Source organism: Ambystoma mexicanum, chromosome 2p (genome assembly GCF_040938575.1).
Source record: "Ambystoma mexicanum isolate Mex_15411 chromosome 2p, UKY_AmexF1_1, whole genome shotgun sequence".
In the NCBI taxonomy this organism is placed as follows: Eukaryota; Metazoa; Chordata; class Amphibia; order Caudata; family Ambystomatidae; genus Ambystoma; species Ambystoma mexicanum.
The window spans coordinates 1,064,755,853-1,064,781,910 of record NC_090923.1 but is presented as its reverse complement, the minus strand read 5'-3'; the positions used below and the strand labels follow the sequence as shown (position 1 = coordinate 1,064,781,910).

Genomic DNA, 26,058 nt, shown 5'->3' with positions numbered 1-26,058 from the left:
CATGTTACAGTGTGAGGGCTTCACTTAAAATATACTGACCATGTTACACTGGGAGGGCTTCACCTTAAATATGCTGAGCATGTTACAGTGGAAGGGCTTCACTTTAAAATATACTGACCATGTTACAGTGGGAGAGTTTCTTCTTAAATATAGTGACCATGTCACAGTGGGAGGGCCTAAATTAAAATACACTGACCATTTTACATTGGGCGGGCTTCACCTTAGATATACTGGGCATGGTACTTTGGGAGGGCTTCACTTTAAAATATACTGACCATGTAACAGTGGGAGGGCTTCTCTTTAAATATAATGACCATGTTACAGTCGGAGGGCTTCTCCTTAAATATACTGACCGTGTTACAGTGGGAGGGCTTCTCCTTAAATATATGGACCATGTTACAGTGGGAGGGCTTCTTCATAAATATACTGACCATGTTACAGTGGGAGGGCTTCTCCTTAAATATATGGACCATGTTACAGTGGGAGGGCTTCTCCTTAAATATATGGACCATGTTACAGTGGGAGGGCTTCTTCATAAATATACTGACCATGTTACAGTGGGAGGGTTTCTCCTTAAATATATGGACCATGTTACAGTGGGAGGGCGTCACTTAAAATAGACTGACCATGTTACAGTGTGAGGGCTTCACTTAAAATATACTGACCATGTTACACTGGGAGGGCTTCACCTTAAATATGCTGAGCATGTTACAGTGGAAGGGCTTCACTTTAAAATATACTGACCATGTTACAGTGGGAGAGTTTCTTCTTAAATATAGTGACCATGTCACAGTGGGAGGGCCTAAATTAAAATATACTGACCATTTTACAGTGGGCGGGCTTCACCTTAAATATACTGGGCATGGTACTTTGGGAGGGCTTCACTTTAAAATATACTGACCATGTAACAGTGGGAGGGCTTCTCTTTAAATATAATGACCATTTTACAGTGGTAGGGCTTCACTTAAAATATACGACCATGTTACAGTGGGAGGCCTTCACCTTAAATATACTGACCATGTTACAGTGTGAAGGCCTCACTTACAATATACTGAGCATGTTAGAGTGGGAGGGTTTCACTTAAAATATACTGACCATGTTACAGTGGGAGGGCTTCTCCTTAAATTCTACTGACCATGTAACTGTGGGCGGGCTTCACCTTAAATATACTGACCATGTTACAGTGGAAGGGCTTCTCCTTAAATATACTGACCGTGTTACAGTGGGAGGGCTTCTCCTTAAATATACTGACCATGTCACAGTGGGCGTTTTTCAGCTTAGATATTTTCCTGCCACCTCGTTCCAGTTACTGAAGGATCTGGAGAACTTTTCATAAAACCTGCATTTCCCAAGCCATTTACCCTGGGTTCATGACAGTGTCAATCCGTGATGTTGGGGGTTAGAGTGATGGGGGTGGAACTTCATGTGGGGAAGAAACTGCACACGGGGCACAGCATCTGGGAAAGGGGCACTGGTGTTTGGGCTGGATTTGTTGTTCATGTATTGTCGGAGATAGAACCATTGAAGGGGCGAGGAGCATACAGGTTCAGGAGGAAAGAAGGCGGAAAAGAGCACTGTCTGGAGGGTGCAAGAAGCACCGGGAGGGCAGAGGTGCCATGGGGTGAAAGTAACACTGCTGGTGAAAGGGTCATTGGGAGCACTGACAGAGGGGTAGGTGAGGAGCAGTAGGGGACACGATGACTGGCCTGGGGGGACGGGGAATGGGGATGCAAGGAGCCCTGTGGCAGAACCTTTCTGGCCCTGCTGAGGAGGGGCCGATCTGCTGGTTGGTTGCACTTGGTGAGATGCTTGCAGCATGTGCCAGGAGACTATATTAGGCACCCGGTCGTCCTGCTTAGGGTTTAGTTTACTGGCTCTTAAGGGCTCAGATTATCTAACATTTGCACGAGCCCAAAGAATTGAGAAAATGCTTTGATAATACAAAACGGGGCAAGCCAGATTTGTCGCAATCCATATTATCTAAAAACGTTTGCACTTGGGCAAAAAAATAATCTGACAGTTGTTTGTACTATGTTTGCTGCCGAACATAAAACAAAAGGTGGTTATTACATTTATGTTCATGTTATGCAGCAAACGGTGTAAATAAAGCAGCCTGCTTCCATTTTGTCATGGTGAAATTATTTTGGATAATACTGATTGTATCTAAACCTGTTTGCTCCTTTCCCCATTATCTAAACAGCAAAATTGCTGCAGAATGTGGTTGCTCTGCTTTTTTGCACAAGTGCAACGCTTTGATCATCTGCCCTTGGATGGGTAGCTGCCTCTTCTGCACCTGCCTGGGACATCTGGGATTCTTGGGGCTTCGCCGATGGGTGATTTTTTCTTTTTATGTCACTTTTTGGATTAGTATTTTAGTCCCCATAGTTTGATTCTAATACTGTTTTGGGGTGAGTTCTTTCTCTCTGGATCTGCAACGAGGACTTGCTAGGTGGTTGGATCTAGGACTACACATTGATGTACTGGTTTACAGAAAGCCTTGGAGCAAGGGTCGCATGAAAGCATATTCTTGGTACGAATCAAAAGGTTTTGTAAATGCTGTGACATTTGTCTATGAGCTCTTAGTTTTTATCTGGTGAGGCAAACTGACCACCAGCCCCGAGCCTGTTGTGAAACTAAAGTCTTGTCTCCATTTGTGACTAGTTTCTGAAAGTGCCAGCTTCTACCCTGTCAGTTGGTATCTACTTAAGTGATTTTGGATGTGCTAACCTAGCAACCTTACGGTCGGACTGGAGCATAAAATTGTCTCGGGCACCAATGAAAAAGTGGGCCACAGTTGCAAATGGCAATTCTTTCCTTTTGTAACAAACTGTTTGAGTAGTACCCAAGGCGGAGGCTTTTGGTAAAATGTGATGCAAATTGTGCATTTTAAAGAATATTTATTCAGTAACACTGGTCAAAGCTACAAGCCGCATGGTGACGTAACTTAGGAAGCTGACCCATAGGGACAAAAAAAGTGGGCCACTTTGACCAAAAAACGGTGCCACAATAGCATTTTGCATTTTTGGTTTGGGCAGGGCCCTATTGACCCCTGTAGGCCAGTACGAGCCTGCTAACAACATTTGTGCCGATGTTTTGTAAAATTGACCTAAATTGAGTGGGATTATGTGAATTGCTGGAGAAGGATCATATTTAACATTAGTACCCGGTGAGTGGGGTGTGGCGTCCTCCCAGCCAATGAGGAGGCTCAGAACACAGGCATTAACAGACGGTTATCCTGCCACCATGAGCCTCCCCTCGCCAGGGAATGAGGTAAAAACTTCCCCTCCCCACACCCATGCCTCCACGGAATACCCTCCTCTCCCACCCCCACTTGCCTTCTTTTCTGTCCATTTCAGGAACAGACACGCTGGGAACTCTTGTGTCCCCAGCACGTCCACTCCCGATATGCGACAGGCCATCATGGAAGGGAAGAAGGGACTACATGTAGTCCCTTCCCTCCTTTCCATATGGCCATTTTTATTGTTTACTTTTTGTTAATGGCCGCCACGGAAAGAGAGAAGAGACTACATGTAGTTCCTTCTCACATTTCCATGGCAGCCATTTTTTTGTTTATTTTTTCTATTTTTTTCTATGTCCGCCTTCCCCGACGACCATTTTGTCTGAAACGCTAGAGCATTTCGGAAAAACACAACAAAAATGATTTTAGTATCCTGGTTTTATGGGCTGGGGTACTAATAGCAATAGGCCCTGAGCCGGGGGCAGTATTACCACTCCGCTCAGCCCAATATCTATGGGCCCTGGGGCATTACCTGAAGTGGTAATGCCCCCCCTGCTCGGGACCTACTGCTTAAATATAAGAGTGTTTAGATTTTTCTGGCGTTCTACCCTCATTTCCCTTTGCTTTCAAACCCACCCCAACCCTCTCTCCAAACGTTTTAACCCCTTACCGCACCCATATATATATTTTTTTTAAATTGGATATTTTTCATTATTATTGTTTCGTTATTAAAGTCATACTCTGTTTTTTATTTGTTAAAATGACTGGATAGCGTGTTTCTGCCATAGATGAGAGGCCGGATGCTTCTGGGGTAGAACATGGGGAATGTGTCCTGAAGGAGATGTATAATTAGTTTTCACACAAACTTAGATACATACCAGGAGTAGAGGAAAAAGATGAAAAAGGGCAGCGAGACAGCCAGCTGCAGCCATCGCCAGTCTCTGATTGCATATGCCACGCCCACAAGGATCAGCTGCCCCACGGAGTAGCAGTAGCCGTTCATTGTCCCAATGATGGTCCGGACGTTAGTGGGGATCCATTCCACAGCTGGGGGAGTCACCCAAAAAGCAACAGAGAAATAACATCAACAAATAACAATACTGTCACTTCCATAAGCATCCCAACCATTCACTTTGCTCCACTAATGCTGCATCGTTTACCAGTGAGGCACAGTTTTGGCTGAAAGGTGGCACATCTGACACCTTGGTGCCCAAATAATGCGAATGGAAAGGTGTGTACATTTCTTTAAAAATGCGGTACTTTACTTGTAAGTTTTCTTTGTGTATTGCGTTCGTCCAACCATTATTGTACATTGTGGCTTTGGCTTGGCCATTTCCACGCCCACGGCTGCAGCTGTCAGTGCTGATTGGATGAATCAATGTGCATAGAAAGGCAGGGGAAGAGGAGAGATGCATTTCCGCTCTCCTGGAAGAGGAAGTAGGGTAATGTACACAATATCCCTGATCTCCCTCCTGCTATCATACCCCTGTCATCCTCAGCCCGGCAGTGCCACTGGATCAGTATCCCTTTAACCAGTGTAAACAACAGAATGGGAACTTCCACCTTGAACACTGTTGCCCCCTTACTCAGTGGCAGAGCCACAGAGGGCGAGCGACCGCCCACTCTGGCTCCCCCATGGTGCCCAGTGTATCCCCCAGCCTGCCGCTCGTGCCCTATTAGCCGCCCCGCGCCCAGCACCAAAAGCTGCCTCTGCTACTGCCCTTACTAACCCGCCACTCACCTATGACTCCATGCCTGGTTTCACCCGACCCTCCCCCCACACACCAACACGTTGCCCTGCCTCTAGGGAGCCTTAGCTCCCTCTTCTGTAAATCAAGTGTGAGTTTGACAGAAATAATGTTTGGGGCTTTTGTTTGACAGGTGGGGATAGTCCAGCTAATTCCCTCTTCTCTGTCAAGCCTGCAACAGTTCAGCAAAAGGGGTAGGGGCAGGCTGTGTTGGACAGGGCGTGGCAGGATGGTCTTGGAAGCCTTGCAGACCATAGCTCAGCGCTGCCCGGTCTTTCAGATATGGCGACGGTTCTATTATGGCAGCTCCGCAGGCCTGAAAGCAGCAATTGTGTGGAATGGAATCTGGCCTCACTGAGCTAACTGCACCTATGGAAACTCTCCTTACTGTGCTAACTGGGAAAAGAGGAATGTGACTCTACTGTGCTACCTGGGCATACTGATGGATCGATGTGTTTTATTAGTATTCAGGCTCCTCAAATCTTTTTATTATCAATTTCTTACCATTATTTTTACAGCCCAAAGAATGGGGAGGCTCCTTGATCTCACCCATGCCAGACCCCATTCTTTGTTGCCTGACCCCAACCCACCATCTACTTATAGGTGGTGACAAATGGTTTTTTAAAAATGCGGGAAAGAAATTAGAGCAGATGAAATTCGATGAAAACATGATCCCTTTCTGATATCCGGCCATATTCTGCTAACTGAGCATACTGGAATATGAGATGTTTGCAGCTTTCAGGTAGATGGTGGGTTACTATCAGTCAATATAGAATGAGAAGGTGGTGGGGGACTGGATTGTTGGGTCTCTCCCTGCTTTTGGTGGTGAAAACAGTAAAAAAAATGCAGTAAAAAAGATATGAGAAGAAGTAGGAATTCGATTAAAACACATTGAAGCTCATTTTGGATTGTTGTGTAACGTGTATGGAAGGCATAAAAGCCTTGAGTAAGGCTTTAAAGTCTTCCATTCACGCCACACCACATATTCAATAACTTTGTATGGTGAAGTGGAGGGGTGGAGCGCAACTTGCTGCCCTGCCACCTTCCTTCCTCTCTGCAGCGCCACACAAGTGCTGCAGCGTTTGCATCGGCATGTATTTTCAAGCTGGTGCAAATGCTGGCGATCCCTATGCATAAAGCAGGCGGACCCCATAGGGATCCATTGTACCTGCTACCTGCCATGCTCGGCAGGCATGCGCAAAGCATTTGTTTAGAATTGTACACACTGCCTACCATGAAAGCATGGCAGGCAGCATTTGCAATGGATTGCTATGTGGTCCACCTGCATCATGCTGGTGAAGAAAGCGGGCAGATCCCATAGAGATCTCCAGCATTTGCGCTGAGATGAATATCCATGCCGGTGCAAATTCTGAAGCATTTCTACAGTGGAGAGGATACTCACAGCCTCTGGGTCCTCCACCACCACTGGTTCTCTGGAGTTTCTTGGTTGAGTTCTTATAAGTTGAGTACAACATTGGAGAGTTCTTCACCTCCCATCTGCAGGCTCCAGTTGGTAGAAGTACACCATTTCCTTGGAGGTCTTTGCCAAGAGAGCCCACCAATTTCAACAAAGGAGCAGGCAAGTACTCCATCTGGCTTTTGGTCTAGGGCACAGACCACCTCCTTGCCTAGGGTCCTAGCCCTTTTGCATTCCCCCAGCCTGCTCACTCTTGCTGCCTCACACCATGCACATGCCTAGTTGAACCTTCTCTAGAACTTATCTATTGCCTCCTTCCTCCTAGACTCACCTATGTTCCTTGACACCTCACCACATGTTCATACCTCCAACCATCCTAGGTTAACCGTTTCTGGACTAAGAGTTTACCTCTCTTCTCCACTCTGACTCTTCGGGGCCTGACGACCCAATCGCCAACCTGCTTGTCTTATCTCCTGATATTCTTTCTCTTCTCCTTACTGACTCCACCAACCTACATCTTGACTTTTCTCGTCCTCTCATCTTCATGACTCCCCACACCCCACAACGGACGTTCCGCCTTTACTTCTCTCAACTCTCTCCCACCTCCTCCTTAAAGGCTTTCCTCTAATCTTCATAATCAACTTCCTAGCCTCCTCCTGATTTCCTCTGTTGTTCCTCCACTTCTCCTTTGCACTCCTCTTCCCCACCTCTTACCTCTCTCCTCTCGACTCGTCCTCTGCACGTCTCTCCTCCTGCTCTCCTCCTCTCCACCCGATTTACTCCATTCCATCATTCCCCAAACACTCTCCAACTTTGAACGCAAACCGTCACACTGATGGCTTCCTCAGGTCAGATTGTATAGGCCTGTGCACCCTTCCTCTGGGGCAGACTATTTCCAAGGGTCAGCATCTGGGTAGGATAATGTTTTCTCACAATGTGTGGGCGTCATGTACGTGCTTGTGTAACTCAGGTGTCAGTGTTCCTGTCCAGTGGCTAGCCCCAGCTGCACTGATGGATGTTGTATTCCAGATGTCAGAAATGTATGCTGAAGTGAGTTGCAGGCCCCACGATTGAAGTTGGTGCACAGTCAGCAGCCACAGGAGTCATACATCTGATGGTCCTCTACCCTGCAGCAGGGAGCTCCAGCACAATTTCTGTAATACTGGTGTGTATATCAAGCAATTACAAAGTGTTCGGTACCTGTGGGTCCTGTATAGAAGGGCTAGGAGATCTTTTATGATTATTAGTATAGTGTACCATAATCTGTCTTTCAGCTAAAGGGTCATCTAGCAGTGTGGCATACATGTGGCTGTTCTCTGCTCTCTTTCTATGGTGTGACAAAGATAGCCAGGGGCTCCTGCCCTCACCAACCTCAGGTCCAGCTTCTATCTGCAGAGAGTGGCACTTGGCTCGTTTGGTTACCTTACCAGCCATCTTAGGCGTCAGCTTGGGCACTTTGTCACACCTCTTAACAAACCATTCCTAGAGCACCTGTTGTGGGAAAGTATTGCCTGTATAGTGTGCTACTCTTCTGTCTTTGTACAACCCCTCATGTTATCACCTAGGAGGTGCCATGGATTTCTATATCAGCCAGGGGCCTACCTCTACCATATCTGGATGACTGGGTGATCTGAGAACCAAATCAGCAGGGGCCCGTTGCCTCAATCAAAGCCCTTCTGGACTTTCTTTTCCAGTTCAGCCTCACAGTAAAACCACTGACATTCATGTACACCCAACTTAATTCCTTTAAATGGCATGATAATGGATGCCGCAACGGCCAAAGCTTTTTCATCTGGAAGAGTGCCTTACAGCCCTCATGATGGTGTACTCATACTTTGCAGAAAGATCTTTTACTTCAAACCTCTGCTTCCAAAATTCATTAGGCCACACGTCATTTTATGTCCAGGTGGCCCCTAGCATTTGCACATGAGACAAACTCAGAGGAAACAATCAGCCAATAGGAATCAAACAAGTTCTCTGCAATCCATGTAGATTGTCCCTGCACCCCTGTGGCAATACCTGCCACACTTATTTGGACAGATCCCCAAATAATTATGCAGAGAGAGTGGGACTGAGGTAGGGATGTCGGTGGTGTTGTAAGGGGTGAAGGCATTCATGGGGGAGGAGCTGCACCTGTACAATGATTCCATTGCTTTCCCTGTACTCTATGCTTGGTACCACCCGGAAGCCTATCTCAGGATTCTGTAGTACTGGGGACATGGATCACCAGTGCAGGCTTCAGTAAGGTAATTTGTACTAAAAATGATTAAGGGTATTTGATTTCAGGAGACATTGATCATACCTGAGTAAATGAGGAGCACTCTTGGTTTCCTCCAACTTCTTCTTGCAACCTGTGGGATCTCTTGGCCAACACCAACATCAAATTACACCAATGTGCACATGTCACATAACCTAATGATCAATTGCATCAACATCTTCCATCAACTCAAACACTGTCTGTCCCTCATCCAAGCTTGGATATGAAGTGTCTACCTGAGGCTCAACCCTAAAAAGTCTGCGTTTCTTCTCATAAGAATCCCATCAATCATTCCCAAGTCCGGTATTGGCTGACTGAGATGATGCTTGTTTCAAGCCTCAAGTCTCACACAGCGCAAATGGTCTTGGCCTTTCTATCCACTGTGACCTCTCATTCAAAACACACACTGCCAAGAAGGCCCAACTAGCATACCAGCTTGGACTCCTCTCAAGGTCAAGCCTTTTATCCCTGCCTCGAGTTTTAGGACAGTTGTCCAAGCACCAGTCATCTCCCACCTGGACGTGGCAACGCCGTACTCGCAGGAGTCCCTCATGCCACCATGGTCCCTCTGAAAGTCGTCTAGCACAACGCAGCACACATGCATCAAAGAACTAAGAAAATGGGACTGTGTCACCCTCATCCTCCAGGCGATGCACTGGCTACCGCTTCAGGAACACATCATGATCAAGACTGCCTGCATGCCCTACAAAGCAGTCACAGCAGAAACAGCAATCTAAAGCTACAAAGAAACATTTGCTAAATGTGGCTCCAGCACAAGCAACCCCTTTCAATTAAAGTTAATTAGGTAGAGCAGCTCCCCCTGAATCAGACAGAGACACCTCGCCTAGTGCTCATTAGTAAAAGAACCATTTTTTTTTTTTAAATTAATATCAATCATGGTACATGCGGGAAAGCACTAATCTGCTTATGACTAGCATACTTATTGGGTAAATACACATTGTTTCCTCAAAAACTAATTAGTCAAAGAATGTTTTATTTTATAAATATTTGCACCCGGGATGGGCGCTGCAGCCAGTCAGGTTGCTCAGATCGCAGGCTGAATCCCACGATCTATGACAATGTTCTGAGCAACCTGGAGGCTACTCACACCCGCCCTGCCATTTTCCCACACCTCCTGCTCCTTTCCCCTCCCTCCACCTCCTTCCGGTCTCAGTCCCTTCATCCCCACCCCTCCCTCTTAACTTATTTTATTCTGTCGCTGCGCCACCACGCCATCACATCCCAGACTGCCATGGAAATGGAAGAGGGGCTTTGCATGGTGACCGGCCTTCCAGCTCCACATCGGCAATCTTAGATAACTAATTTGTTTGAATGAACAGGAGGCCACGAGCGCATCCTGTTCATTCAAAAAACATACATCGCTGTCAGCACCCGGGGTGTTCGGACTCGGTGGCAATGGCACATCCCTAAGGCTTAGTCTTTAACTTGGACCCCAGGTCATTACCACCCGATCCGGATCAGGATTTATTGCTATATTAGCACATGGAGATTGTTATTGACCTCATCAAAGCCAGTGTTCAGAGTGCAGTTCATAACTACTGGTGTTGACTGCATTCTGAACATTTAGTCTTCAAAAGCAAATAGGGCAACAACAATGCAATTTCCAGGCAAGATTTCTTTCAACGGGACACTTCCTCTCAGGGGGGAGCTATTTTTGCTGCAACATCATATTTAACAAAACAAAGACAAAGCTAATATATTGGAAAATCTTTTCATTTTCTTTTAGAGAAATAGTTCCTAATGCATGCTTATGTTAAAACTGCTCCATCATAACCAAGTTCACAATTTAAATACTTAATTTATATAGACAACCTTATTTAAATATTACAAAATAAAAATACATTTAATTTAGTACGTTTGTCTATTTACTTTACTCACTATTGCAGCAATGTGTTTACTTCACCCTGAAAAATCGCAAACATGTATTGCTATTACCACAATGTGCAAATAGCCTTATAGACAAGGGGAGGAGTTATTAAGACATGGGATAATGAACCACAACCAAGTTATGCACCTCAGCAAATAATGGGCCCTCCCAGGGTCTATATGGCCATATTGGTATTGTCACTTCCACACACTTGTTTGTGAAGTTGAATTGACCCTCATGATTTCTTGTTCTCACACAATGCTGCACATTTGCACTATAATCCTCAGAATTTTATTTGTGCCTTTTAAAGACTAGAAAATGTCCTTTGCCAATCTGTGTTTTGTGCAATGGCGCTTATTCAGGGCACTTCAGCATAATGGCTAACTTGTGTAAGATAACAGAACATAAGTAAATGATTATAATTCAAATGAGATTAATTGAAAGTCAAATTATAAATGTATGAATAGACAATTAGTTATATAAAAGCATTAACCCAATGTACATGTAAAAATGAGAGCAATAAACCCAAATCAGAAATTAAATCATTAAATAACAAATAATAAACAAACTCAGTGTTAAGAAATGTAGGCAACAAAACATGAGAGAAAAAAGATACAAATGTGAAAAAGGAAATCCAATGATTCACTGGACAATTAAGTGTTATTTATATAAAATTCATGAATAATGGTTCAATTCCTAAATCAATCCTCCATTTATTTATCTGATGGAAATTAGTAAAGTACATAAGAATCACATACTCAATACAGATAACATTTGTGATTCTATTCTTCCCTACATTTTTAAGTCTCTTTCTTAGGCAATGGATTTGGATCTAGTCTCCTCAATATATTTTATTTGGGACTGTTACCAGATTATATTTTGTAGAAGTCCATGATTTTTAAATTTTATTTTAGTTCAATATGAACATAAAAACTGATTTTGACCTATAAACATTCAGAGATATTGTTGGTTAAATGTACTTCTCTTAATCAGATGCAGATTAGGTCAGTAGTTTACCTTACCTACAGTTAGCTTCCGTTTAATTCCATCTACGGTAATCTTTTAATTTATGGGTATCTTGGTATTCCTTTGTAAAATGAATTAATCCCAAAACGAAATGAGTATAGTATCTGGAAAATGACACGTGAAGTTAGATTGTAAATATTCTCCTTAATCATACTATATGGTGACATTAAAAATTGGTCTGACCTGCCCCCTTTAAACAACTGTATGGATTCAGATAGAATGTGTAATCATATTGTTCTTGTTAAAAGGATGTATCTAAGTGCATTCCGAAGTAGAGGGCAGTACCACCTACTTCAGGTTTTTTGCATAGAGTCCGCTGAGCCAATTTCTCCAGTGTGTTCGCTGATGTTCTGGACACCACCACTGTGCAACTTGCTACTAAAGTATTCAGTGAACCTGGACAACAGGCAACTGCTGTGTCCTCTACCAGATATGCCATATTAGAATATAATAATAATCAATACTTGAATGATAGAACATCACCTGTTGAGTCCATGAGATGGCCATTTCATTGTAATAGACACCCATTTTAGTTATCAAATCTATCTACTATTAAGGACTATGGAGTGTACTTCATGTTCTCTACTTGCTATGTTTGGTCACCTAACAGCGCCCATTTTATTGAACAAATGCATTATACTAACTAGTGACTGGATGTAAATGAAAAACATGAGTTCCTTGTGGTTTGCACTAATTTGTGTTTTGTTGAGAGCCATCTTGGATAACTTTAAAACTGGAGGGGAATCTCAATATTGATAATGTCATAAAGAACAGTCAATAACAAATGCAAATAATAAACTAGAATAGTTTTGAAGAAGAAATACCAACGTATTCCCCTGCAATTTTGTTGCTCAAATGTTTATATTAATGGTTGGATTTTCTGTGCCTGGTGGCTCAGTAATTAAGTGTCCACCACTTAACCTACCCCCTCTTAGCAATAAACTCCTGTATTAACTGTTACTGTTTTTTTTCAACAGTAAATAGTATGTTTCTACTTTGTGTTCACCATCTTTTTAATATTGATAATCTACAAGAAATGACCTTTACCGAGGGGGCTAATTTCAGAGAATACAGAAGTGAAGACCTGAGTCATTGGTACCCTTTTTTTCCCCAGAGGCAGCATATCTAATGCGTTTAGATTTTACAGTTCCAGTAAGGAAACATGTTGCAGATTTTTCAGATTGGAGAAAGAAACAAGCTGTGGCAGTATACTGTTAATTAAATAAATAAATGTATGTTAGGGAGACACAATGATGGAGAGGGGTTTTCTTTATAGGATGACTCTTTGTAAAACCTTTTTGACATAAGGTGAATGTACTCCTCCCCTATGATATCATAGAACTCATATACCCCTTGTTTTTCTTTTTCTGTGAGACATATCAGGACACCACTCTGTATGTTGGCTGAAATCAGTGCTTGTTCACCATGAACTGGCCGTTTCATGTGTGCCAACCCAGTAGAATAATCTGGTATGAACTGGGTAGGGCAATGGATAATTGATGGAAAACCGATGTTGTCATGGGGGTGGGGAACCTATTCCCCTCGGCTGAGGAGGCGTGGCCGGCAGTAATGTCATAGGGTTAGGGAGAGGTCCCCACATCACACCAGGTCATGCTTGAACGGAAACACATCATACGTCACTTCTGCCTATGAACATTGAGGATGGACATAGGAATCTAATTAATGGTCCTATTGTTTTGGCGGAAGGTGGAATAAGTGCACTAAAAAGGTGCAATGGTAGCATTCTCAAACCTTTCCATGTCAAGTGACCAATGACTTGTAAATGTAATGGCTTTGGAGGGTTGGTCAGGTTAGTTAGAAGGGTCCAGGTCAGAGGCAGTTTCCTTGCAAGCCAATGAATATGGATATACATGAATAAATCACCCCTGTTTACCATCACCCGACATTCATGTGCAAGCCTTATTAAAATAGACACTTTTGGGAAAAGGCACCATTGGAGAAATAGCTTGAGAATTATAGGGTTCTAGGAGGACTTAGATTGCATGTTGTTTCCATTTATGATTTGTTTAAAGACCAAGAACCAGCTAGTTTGAATGGTATTTTGATAATGTTGGTGACAGCTTTGATTGAGCATGCAACAAGAGTAAACAAGAAAGCTGAAACTGTGATAGATTTGCTTTTCAAAGAAATCAAGGAAAGCAATATGGTGGAATCCATCAAGAAACGTTACAGAGCTTTGAACCATACTTTATCCAATTATCAAGATGAGATTATACTGACAAAGCCCAAAGATGTGTTAGAGATAAGAGAGGTTCTAAGAGGGAATAGTATACTAATTTCAAAGAAGAAACCAATCAACTAAGTGCAAATCTCAGTCATGACAGAGAATACAAGCCAGTACACTGGCCCGTTCAGATGCTGAGAGTGACAATAGTGAAGGCAAGAGATGATTCACAAAGAAAGATAAATGCTCTATTAAGAAATATTGTTTGTGAAAATCTGCAGATACTGGAGAGGAATTTGAACTTCAAGAAAATAAAATTATAGGAAGAGGGAAGTGATGCAGTTGATTCAAAAGCAAATAAAAAAGAAGGGCAAAAACATTAGGATTTTATCAGGAATCTGACACCAACAACAGAAATAGCAAGTGATGGACTAAAATTGTTATGAATTTATCAGATTGCAAGCTTGATGTGTTTGCACTGACGTTTTTGAAAAATGGGCATTCATTTGCCCCTTCTAAATTCTGTAATATCACAGACACATAAGTAATGTATATACATTTTCTTAAAAATACAAAAGTCCTATTAAAAAATGTCAAGGCCAAGATGCCAATCTACAAACCACCAATTCCAGACCTTACTATTGGTGATATTAGAAATACACAACTTCTCATGCCCTTGCCAAAGATCTTTGAAATTCAACTTCTAGTTGAACTTGGTATTAATTCTAAGGTCTGCACACCCTCCTTATTTAAATCTAAACCAAAATGTGTACCTAATCTAGCCACAGACACTTGCATTGGCATATATCTTAAAATCTCACTAAGGAACTATACACAAGACACATTTTGAAAAGTAAATAAAAATTCAAGTACAGCATCAGTTATCAAAAGAACGACTCATGAACTACACTAAGCAAAGACACAACCATTACCATTAAACCAGCTGATGAGGATGGCAATATTGTCATTCTCAATACAACAGACTATGTTATGGCTAATGAGCATCTTGAAACTTGAGGTTGGTATATAAAATTAGTTGGATAGAGTGATGAGTTAATTACCAAATGGTATGAAAAAGGCATTTTGACTGCAGAGAAAAAATATTTTCTCTATGATAAATACCTTACTATGCCTATGTTGTAGTTTTCTGACCAAGATGCATGAGTAATTCAGTGATTTGCTGCCTGTGTGACCAATAACCAACAGCACAATGTGGACTATGGAACTGATATCAGAATACATAGATCTCCACCTTAGGCAGTATGGCAGTATGTGCTGAAATTAAAATCATATCCTCCAGATTCATGGATTTTCTACATTGAATGGGTGAGTATTTCTATTCCAAGAAATCAAGAATTGTCAACCCTGAGTTGGGCAGAACTCATCTAAAAACTGCACTTTATTCATGAGGTTGCCATTTAACTACATAAGTTATGATTATGGGTATTTCCCATGATCAGCAATATGCTGTTTGAAAGAATTACCAATCCTTCCCACAGCTAGTTTTGGAGAAAGGTGTGCTATTCACTGGAAAACGTTGTTGGTTACATACATCTACAATGCATCAAATACAAATACAAATTTAGAACCTTGCGTTGAATTGTTTCCGTCCGCGGTGTGACAGCTACTTACTTAGACATACGCCGTTCAAGATAATTCCGGACAAGGCCATCCCAGTCAGGAATCGGAAAATGCAGTAGGAGATGAAATTTGGTGAAAAGGCAGCACATGACCCTGCCACAGCCATCTGCATGTAGGACCAGATGAGTGGGGCCCGACGCCCATATCTGAGGGGACAAGGAACATAAGAACGTCAGTAAGTGTGGGAAGTAGGATCTGCAAGCCTTTGGGGGCAAACTATTACATGGCGGCATACTTTTAAAATATCGGCATAATGGTCAAATGGAGACCAGGTGACCGTCAGACAAGCCATTGAGTCCAAACGGACAGGTATGCTGGGAGAGAGTTGATCAATTGCTTAACACACCTGACATGTTGGGATTTAACTCAAAGTCCCTTGAACATTCAAGAAACTGATATCTATTAGAAATAGTGCATGTTGGGGCTTCAAATCAAAGTCCCTGGGATGTACAAGAAATGAATGGCTATAAGAAAGAGAAGAAATAGTGCATTCGGGCACTTGAAGTCAATGTCCAAGGGACAATCAAGAAATGACTAGCTAAGAGAAATTACATACTGGAATTTGAAATCAAAGCTCCTAGAGACAATTAAGCTGCTGAAAAATAAGACTGATCCGGTGATTATCTCAGAAACCAATTTTAGACTTCCAGACCGCCTGAGAAACTGTTTAAATAAAAGTATTCACATCTACTTTGGTTTCTACATCATCACAAAAATTGGGTCACAGGCTGTGAAAAGTAGGAAGTCAGACCACAATTTTATTATTTCTTTCAGGTGGGCTGGAAAGGCCAGTAGGGTTAGTAGGTGTAACATATTTTGTGCCCTAAAGTACAGTGGATGGGCACTCCGCAGTGTATGGAGAATTGTTTTTGGTGGCTTCCCTATCCTACATAAGATGTTTAACTAACCCTATCATATATGATTCTTGCAGTCGTACTTTATCAGACACCGTAAATAGGCAAAGAGAGGCACACTGCTTCTTGTTTAAAATGACCACCCAGATTTTTTACGAAGATTACATTTAATGTGATTCATGACATGTGTTGCGCACAGAGATGGATCACAACAAAAATAACGCATGGCTGGTGCTTGAGTCTCATGCCCCTACAATGGGCAACACATGGCTAGTGTACATATTCTGGCAACAGAATAGAAACAGGAAAAATGATGAGATTATATCGCTGGGGCCATTACAAAACAGGCAGAGATTGCATTTTATCAAGCGATAAGGGTGCAGGTTCGGAGTTCTATTTCTTTTTCTTATAAACCTAAAGCTGCATAGGTTTTGAGTGAAAAACTGAGAATGGAGTGCATAATTACATTTATCTGAGATGAAAGGGTGTATAGATAGAGCCTATAACGTTTTTGAGTTGCTAGGTACCAGCCACCAAAAATAACAGTCACTGAGCCTCATTATGACTGTGCAGGTCTGTTAACAATGGTGCCAGTAAGCCTACTGGCACCGTTGTTACCGGACCATTATAGTACGACTCTGCTGGTAGGTGCCGTCCCACCTGCCAGGGTCAGACCTGCCGGGCAGGATGGGGCAGGGCAGGATGGGACCCGCTCATAGAGTTCTCACGGGAGCCCCAGCACCATTGTTAATGTTGCTGGTGCTCCTGTGTCCCCATTCTTTGGACTCTATGGGAATGGGGACTAACAAACTTACTGGCGCCTGATTTCCCAGGCCACCGGACTTGGAATAGCCCGGTGGCACAGGGAAGTCAGGTGCCGGTAATCCATTATGGGTCCAGTTGCTACCTGCCGGTTTTACCGGCACGGCTACCGCCAGACCCGTAATGAGGCCCAGTCACGAGTAGAATGACACTAACACCCAATAGTATTATTCATTTTTGTTTGATTATGAGAAATAGGAGTATAATCAAGTTCAACTGAGCACTGTGCGGGAGTAACTCTACTGACACTACATGTCCCATAATAGGTAGAGTGAGTGCATAGTTTTGTTCATGAAATCACAGATGAGATAAATGTTGCTGCTTTATTTCCCTCTGACTAACTAGCAGTTCATAGTGGAGGCAGATCAAAGGTGTAGCTAATTTTGTGACATATGATATAATATGATATGATATGATATGATATGATATGATATGGCATTTGTAACGCGCCTATACACAAGTGTTTCAAGGCGCGACGAGGCGGATGGGGGGAACAAGGGGAGACAGACAGCGATTCTACTAGGCCAGGTGTCATTCAGATCATGCAAGTGCAAGGGTAGAGGGGAAGGGAAAAGTGCAGGGGGGAAAGGTAGAGGGAAAAGTGCAGTACAGGGTTATAGCATACAGGATAAATAACAAGGGCCAGCTGGTGGCAAGTGCGAGGTAAGTGCAGACAAGTGCTGGGAAGGGGGGCTGTAGGGATACAGACACAGGGCCTCATTACCCGGTAGGCGGTGAGGTATTGAAATTGAGCTGTGAAACTATGGTCTTTGTACTTATTATTAGGCCTTGTATATGTTGGACATTTGGACAACACGACATCTATTAACCTTATGAGTGTATTTTGTACCTGTTTTATGAGTGATTAAAAAATGGTTGGACATTTTTTAAATATGAATTAAACAATTTGGTTCTATCACAGAATCAGTTATTGTACACTTGAAGTTGTTATATTAGCAGCTTGAATATTTCGGTTATAGAATGATAGAACTGTTTAACTTTCAGTACTCAACAGTTTACTTTTTATTTTAGAAGTATACTTTGAAAACACATTAAACAATTAGGCCCTGATTCATGTAAGTATTAGCGTGTAAAACAGGGATTTGCGTACTATTCTGCACGCAAATCCCTGTTTGACGAATGGGGATACCCAGGCACAATGGCACGCAAGTTTCCGTTTTACACGCAAATAATTTCCTGAATCAGGCCCATATTGGTGAAAAACAAAGTTTTTAAAAAAGAGCAAGTTTCCATGATGAAATAAATCATTAGTCATTATTCACAATTATATATCTAATATTTAATACAACCTATATCATAGTCTAGAGCTTTTTAAAATTATGTCTTTCAACTAAATATTTTTAATTTCAAAGAAGACTCATTTCTGGACTTGTATGAGACAGGCTGGTGTTGATTGTTTATTTCCCAATTGCCTAGCATCTACCTGCATTAATGTCTTGAGGACATGAAGATGGCCTTTGGCATTAGGCTAATATAAACTCTTGCATACAATTGCAGGATACATATGTGGTGACAGCAAGATAGGTAGCCATTTTAATGTTTTTTAAAAGGCTGCTTTTGACAGGGTGACAGGGTGTGCTAGAATCTATCTGAAAGCGGGTGTGATATTCAGAGAACAATTGCAAATTGAAATTGGAGCTCACCATGAGGAAACTTACTTATCTGACAGACCCCCAAAAACCACACCTCCCAGCAGCACGCCAGCCATGTATATGGACTGTGCCATCTGTTGAAAACGGCGGAAATCGCACACCAGGTCCCACTGCAAGAGTGAGAAAAAGAGAAAGAAGACTATGTTAAGTGAGATGGCATAATTACATAGGGACATTGCATGTAACATGTGAATTGTGTCTTTAGTGGAACAGGAAAGCAACATAGGGATGGGGAGACAGGTGGCAGGGATGTGGCAGAACTGAAAATCATTGATCGTTTCATCGGAGACCGTAGAGGGCCTAATTTACCAAAAAAGTGATAAGTCTGCGCTACGTAATTACCGCAAGCAAGAACATTGTGCGGCCGAAAAGAATAGTGCTCAGAGCCAATTCATGGAATTAAATGCACACATACACCTGCAGCGCAAAGAAAAATGAGTAGTACCTGCAGCTATCGAACAACCTTTGTGCTGTATATGTAAAAAAGTTATCAAAGATTACTTACAAGCAATCAAAATAATTTCCACTCCTCTCTCGTGACCGACAAGTCCTTGTCCCAGTACCACCACTAATCTGCACGCCAAACCCATAACTTAAGGCAGCACCAACGTATCCCTCTAAACTGCACCCGCAATCTGCATCATTCCACGGCCACTCCTCACCCACAGAGTACTTGCCCCAAAATGGTTCCACATCACAATAAAGCACCCCAAATGCATTCAGTGCAGAGTGCAGACACCAGGAGTTGGATGAAATATGAAATGGTTGACAGAAAATCCATTGAACCATCTTGTTTACAGAGGTCCATGATGAATCCCCAGTCCACCTAACTAGAGCACATCTACTTCCATGTAACTTGGCTACAACACTTGCATGACAACAGCTCACTAGATGTCCCCCCGAACCCCTTGCACGTCGGGACAAAACAATTGGACTCCCACAGATTTACTAATCTTGTATCCTGCTGGACAGATAAAACAGAATGCTGGCACACACGCATGATCTGTTCGTAAAAGGGTACAATCACACTAATGGATAGCCACACCCAGTCACTGTCCCTACAAGGTGACGAACAGGCTTGCAGGCCCTGTTTAGTACAATGGTGGCCTCAGCCTCATGATCGTTGTAACACCAACAACACTTGGCAGCTATGCATCATGAACACCTATGGTCCAGTTCACTGTGGAGCCTTTACCTCCCTCAACTCATTTGGCCTGTTTCTTTCATGAAATACACCTGGCAGACATCTGCTTGCAACATGATCACTTGGAAGCAGTGATGGTGAATCCAGGACAGTGATCTCGTCCATGATCACACTCAGCTGCACAGCAACGCCAACCAAATCGTCACAGCAGCTACACTTTTGTTGCTTGATATTCAGGTGACATAGTCCACATGTGAGGTGTGTAGGCCAGTGAATAAGAGAGCGACCACATCCATTCCCCTCATCCTCAATTCCAATAAGCAATGCTCATGTAGTGTGAGTACATCCACATGGACACCCAAGTGCCAAAGGGCCACTCAAAATGCTGTGGTAGCATAAAGGATCACAATGTCCATGAAACAGAAATCCTGAGAAGTGAATGGCCACAGGTGAATGTGCTGCCAACAGATACCTTAGACATCCCCGCTCCATGGGACATCTGGCCAGACACCTGAACAAATGAGTATCCATCCTCAAGGAGAGGCCGAAAACATCATCATGAAACATACCTCTCATCTCCAAATGTCTCCCCACATCACCACCATTAGACACACCATCCAAAACATTCTCAATCAACACCGATACAGCGACAGCAAACATGCAATGCCCCTACACCATAAATGGCATCAGGCAACCATCCCTTGCCACCTCCACACTTGCAGTGCTTTCTACCCTACTAGTGAAACACATGTCCGCATGGCCATATGAGCAAGTCAATCAAAGTAATCTCACCATTTCTACCACAAACAACCCACAACATGACCCAACACCCATGAACACATGTACAAAGTTAGTGCCATGCCAACCACAGCATACATGTTAGACACACCCATGCACACCATGTACAATAATGACCAACATGCCTGTACTGCAAAGCATGAAAGTAGCCAAACAACAGGTATGAATGATAAATACATCAAACATGTGCAACTCCAAACATGTCATTTCACCATATCTACCATTGGCCACATATGTGCATTGGCCATTAAAGCATACTAAACATCACACTCAGATGAAGCATGCACACATGTCCACCAGCAAAGAGGCCAGTACCAGCATGACCCACAGAGTGTGCCCTAAACTGATATGACTGCCAAATGACATTCTTATTTGGATAGCATATTCAAAGAAAAGCTGCACATGGACAAAGAGAAGGCAAACAGTGGTGTTCAATAACAAAAGTAAACTGTATTGATGCAAAACTATGTACAAGAATACAAACAAATAAATAGTTATTGGAAAAATAAATATAACAAAAGGAAACCTACAACTAGTGACACACAACTATATACAGGAGTCAGTGGGCTAGTCCATGTCTATCTGTGATTATGCCTCAGTGGCTGATTCACCCTCCACTTCCGGCTCCTGCAGGAGAGCTTCCATTGTTTCCTGAAGGGCTTGCAGGGCCTCCATGATCCCACACTCAATCTCCTGGACTTCCATGCAAGAATCCTCCAGGATGGCAGCCTGCGTTTGTGCCAACCTCTCCTCAACCTCGGCCCTGACCCTTGCTATTGCTGCATCGTGTGGCCAATGCCTCTCATCCTTCTGTTGCCTCACAAACTGCACCTGGGCTGACACCAGCGCCTGCAGGCACCGTCATGCCTCCTGCCACAATTGCACCATATGCGCGCCTCCTTGTCTCCTGCTTTTAGCAATGCCATCCAGGATTTGATTCCTCACTGTCACCATCTCCTGCTGCCTCGCAATATGTCTGCAGTGCAGGTACTCTGGCCGACTGGATGACTGTCTGCATAGGGGGATTGCTCCACCTGCACTGCCCTCAAGTGACTGGATTTCCTCCACAGCCTGTTCCCCTGTAGGTTACTAGACAGGCTCAGTGACCACTTCATCTGTCATGGAATGGACTTCCACCTCCACCAGGACACAGCACACCCAGACTAGCCAATGGTGGAACATGGGCATAGGAGGCCAGGGTTGTAGCTGACATCGAAGTTTCAGTTGAGGATGACTGGGGCGGTTCTACGTGATTTCGCCAACCTATTTTTGGTCGTGGTACTTTTCATCGCCGGATTTCACATCGCCAGAAACCCTGTTTTTGTTTTTTTTTTATTATGGGGGGGTCCCCCCCCCACACTCCCTCATTACTATTATAATAATACCACTACCCCAACAAAACACCCCCCAAAATAAAAAAATTAAAAAACGGGATTTCTGGCGATGTAAAATCCGGCAATGAAAAGTACCACGACCAAAAATAAGTCAGCGAAATGCATGTATACTGACTGGGGCACAGATGAGGGGAGCAAGAGGGGGCCATTGCAGTGGCCTGTCCAGAGAGATCCCCGGCCATTTGTGACAAGAGGCAGCCCATCTGCCCAGGTGTTGCCAGATGTATGGGATGCTCCCCAGGCACATCATCTTCAGAAGAGTTTGAAGAAACTTGGCGTGCCTGGGGTCTGTGCCTGTTTCTGGAGGACTCGGCCCTGCGTTGCAGCTCCACAGCACAGCTTGTACCCTTTTTCGCTAGACGCAACAACTCTGGAAAAGGGAACAAAGAACATAGGTAGCAATCATAAGTGCCAATGTATGTGTACTCTCAGTAATATTAGTAGCATGCTGTCAGCATGAGTCAAAAAACAACTGCCTCACACACTCAGGCCCATGCTCTGAAATCAGAATGACTCCAGTCTCACAGGTTAAAGCAAAATGACAAGTCACAATGATGAGACATGCACATGTGAACATAGCACATTGATGTGTGGCCACATACACATTGCAACAACTCACTGCAGATCACAATACCATGAAGGAGTGACCCAAGTGTATCCTGCGCAGGGCCATGGAAGGGACACCTGCCGCATGTACCCGTAGCACATCTAGCAACGTGCACCCTGACAGTCCAACATGAAAGCATGCAACATGTACATGCACCCGTTGCTGAGGTTCAAGCAGCAATGCTGTCGCTCCCGAACCCAACAAATGCCATGATGACATACCATGTATGGCTTCTCATTCAGTGGCCTGACAGGTCACAATGTCTCCCGAGATAGTCAAATGCACTAAATTGCCACATGTGTCTGTCTCAGCTGCTGAGTGGGGATGATACAATCATCATACACAATTGAACGACCCATAGAGCCGGTGTGCATGAATGTACCTCCCATGCCCACAGCATCTCAATCTGGCAACTGTTCCTGTCTGAGGCCTTGCTGTCAGCATCTCACATTGCATGCACACGAGTATAATTTGTCACAAAAAGCTGACAGATCTCATCCCTACACCTGTCCACCTCACAGGTGTGTTGTATCACATACTCACAGCATCAGCATGGAGCTGCATGCCGGGTAAGAATTGTGCAAAACACGTGCCATGAAAAGAACATACTAGCTCAATTCATACATACCCATGCAGGACACACAAACTATGTGGAAAGGTTCACCCTGTGGGTACTCACCAGCAGGTAGAATCTGTTCTTGCAGGGAAAGGACTTGGGCATGGACAGCTGGGTTAATCCTCTCCAGGACGCGGGGTGAATGGGTGACACCAGAAGGGGCCTGCAGAGTGAACCTCTGTGGAAGCACTTGCCTCCCGGGCCAACTTTGCCTGGCTACAGATCCTGCGGTCATCGCAGGACTTCTTAGCATGGTCCACTGTATGGACTGCCACCCCCTCTGCATTGATGGCAGCCGTGATGTCAGCCCACATCTTTTGACGCCCACATGTCCTACGCTGATTTTGCAGATCAAAGGCGGCATCAGAATGAGCAGGCACCTGCTCACCCAGGTGGCCAACTTCTATAGCAGTGAAGTTGACAGCCACCAGCCTCACCTTGGGGGTGCTGGTTGATGATCGGACATGGTGCACCTGATGTTGGTGGGATGAAGCTGGGCCTGGCGACATGTGCTGTGGAGCTGTGGTGGTGGTTTTGAGGTGTGGAATTCCTAATAGGGCATATGAGGTGGTCACAGAGCCTGACAGGAGAACAGGCTAGGGGGGGGAATGCCAGGCACTCCAAAGCAGTGACAGTGGTCAGCAGCCAGTGACACACTAGCAGGCAGCAGGAGATGTTGTGGTTTAGAGGCAAAATATGGCTGGAGGAAGCAATATATGGCACAAGGCAGGAGTAACATGAAGGAACAGGTGTCTCCTGTTCATGCATGAGGCAGCAGTGTGAAAATCAGAGGAAGGGCCCTGCATGCGTAATTCATGCACCACACGCAACAAGCCTACATGCGTAATGCGCTATATAATGTGCACCCCTTGTGTGCATGGAGGCGGAGCCATTTAGGGATGTAACGCGCATTTCCTGGTGTGCGCAGGGGTGGAGTTATTTAGTGTGCACAACGTGCATTTCCTGACATGCGCGGAGCCAGAGATTTTTAGGGGGTGCAATATGCATATTGTGCCATGCACGAAGGCAGGGATTTTTAGGGGGTCAATGCAGCATTTGCACTGATATTTGAGTATATCTTGCAGTGAATGCCACGTGCAGCATAAGTGGGAGGGCTCTGCAGAAAGGGAGAGGAGGAGGACGGGGAAGAGAGCAGAAGAACGGTCCACCTGCTAAACATGGTGGTGAGCCTACAGGTGCTCCTGTACAACCAAAGCCCACTATGGGAAGGAGCGGCCAGCCTGCAGAGCAGGAACAGGCCACACCCTATGAAGTGGCACATGATGTCAGGGAGAAGGGGCCACCAAGGAAGAGGAGCTTTACAGATGATGAGCTGACGATCCTCACTGATTACATTGACGAACATCAGGTCGACCTGCATCCTTGGGTTGGCAATGCCCTTCCTGTCACCCAGTGGTGGAGAATGTGACAGGAGGTCACATATCACATCAATATCTGTGGTGAGAAGAGGTGTAATGAGGAAGAGGTCCACAAGAGGATGGGGGACCTCATGCGATGCACCAAGGAGAAGCTTGGCACCAATGCGTCCTCTGCCCAGGCTACTGAAGGTGGATCACCACATGTGAATGAGCTGACTTAATTGGAAGAGGTCACCAGTGGACTCATCAGCAGTGAGCCCCATCAGGTTGGCACCACGTGTGCATGTCATATACGTCTCCATCTTCACATGATATGCTATCAATGTTGTGGTACAGTTGTCCAGGGTACATCTGATCCATCCTGAGTATTGCATTTGTACATCCTACAAGGTGGATGTTTGAACTCTGTGTGCGGTTGACATCGATCTCACAGCTCACAATACTGTATTCATATTTTTTAACAATGGCAATACACCGATATGTGGCAATGGCCTGCATGACTTGCATGCTCACAGTGTCATGCTTGTAGATATTGCATAGTGAACACAAATTCTGGCTCATATGGAATGACACCAAGCAGTGGACGACATCAGAGTACTCCATTCACTAGCCCTGGCGGCAAGTGGACATGGATGAGCGACATTGTCAGTGCAAAGTCGCATGAGGGTGTGTTCCAGGCAGGAGTTGCACTGGTTCGCCATGCGATGTTTGAGTGACGTTCATTCCACATTAGGAGTATCAATTGTTCAGTGCTCATGCAAGCGCACTGGTCATGTCCATTTTGCACTCTCCTCACAAATAGTTGAGATGCATGTGGGCCTGGGTAAGCATGAATCTGGCAACGTTGCAAGTGGTTCCTGGGAATTTTGGCAATACTAATGCCTGCAAGCAGGTTTGGCCAGCAGGAGTAAACTTGATACTTCTACATGCTGCTCGTACGCATGGTTGAACTAGAGAGGGGCTCAGCAATAAGGGCGTAGACCTCCACCAGTCTACTGCTAGGCCTTCCACTCCCATACATGTCTGTATGTATGTACGGTCGCCTACTGCCTCAATATGTAGATTGGTGCATGCCCTGCTATGTACCGACATGATTGCATAGAACATTGACTGTAAGTCACCTGTGCCTTTCACATTTCTGAGTGCCAAGTTTCAATGTGTGATGTATGCGCGGCTGGCCCTATTGTGTTTGTATGCATTTGAATTCACATACGCATGTTCAGCCAAGTAGTTATGCCTCTGAATAATGTGCAGGTGAAGACACAGTGGATGAGGAGGTGGAGGAGGATGAAGAGGCGGATGAGGCACAGCCATCCACCAGTGCAGCCTGGGGTGCTGTGCCTGGTGGGAATCCCTTTGTGTTTCAGTCAA

General features: G+C 44.2%; 1 protein-coding gene across 2 annotated transcripts in view; it reads right to left on the bottom strand.

Annotated features, from left to right (window-relative positions):
- The window catches only part of LOC138567114 (solute carrier family 22 member 6-A-like), a 107,877-nt gene that overhangs the window by 56,855 nt on the left and 24,964 nt on the right, over window positions 1-26,058 (bottom strand). For both annotated transcript variants that reach the window (XM_069644998.1, XM_069644997.1), the window contains exons 2-4: window positions 18,756-18,859; window positions 15,392-15,546; window positions 4,117-4,285 (exon numbers count right to left, since the gene is read on the bottom strand). In XM_069644998.1, coding sequence (XP_069501099.1) covers window positions 4,117-4,285; window positions 15,392-15,546; window positions 18,756-18,859 — 428 coding nt within the window. The remainder of the gene's footprint in view (window positions 1-4,116; window positions 4,286-15,391; window positions 15,547-18,755; window positions 18,860-26,058) is intronic.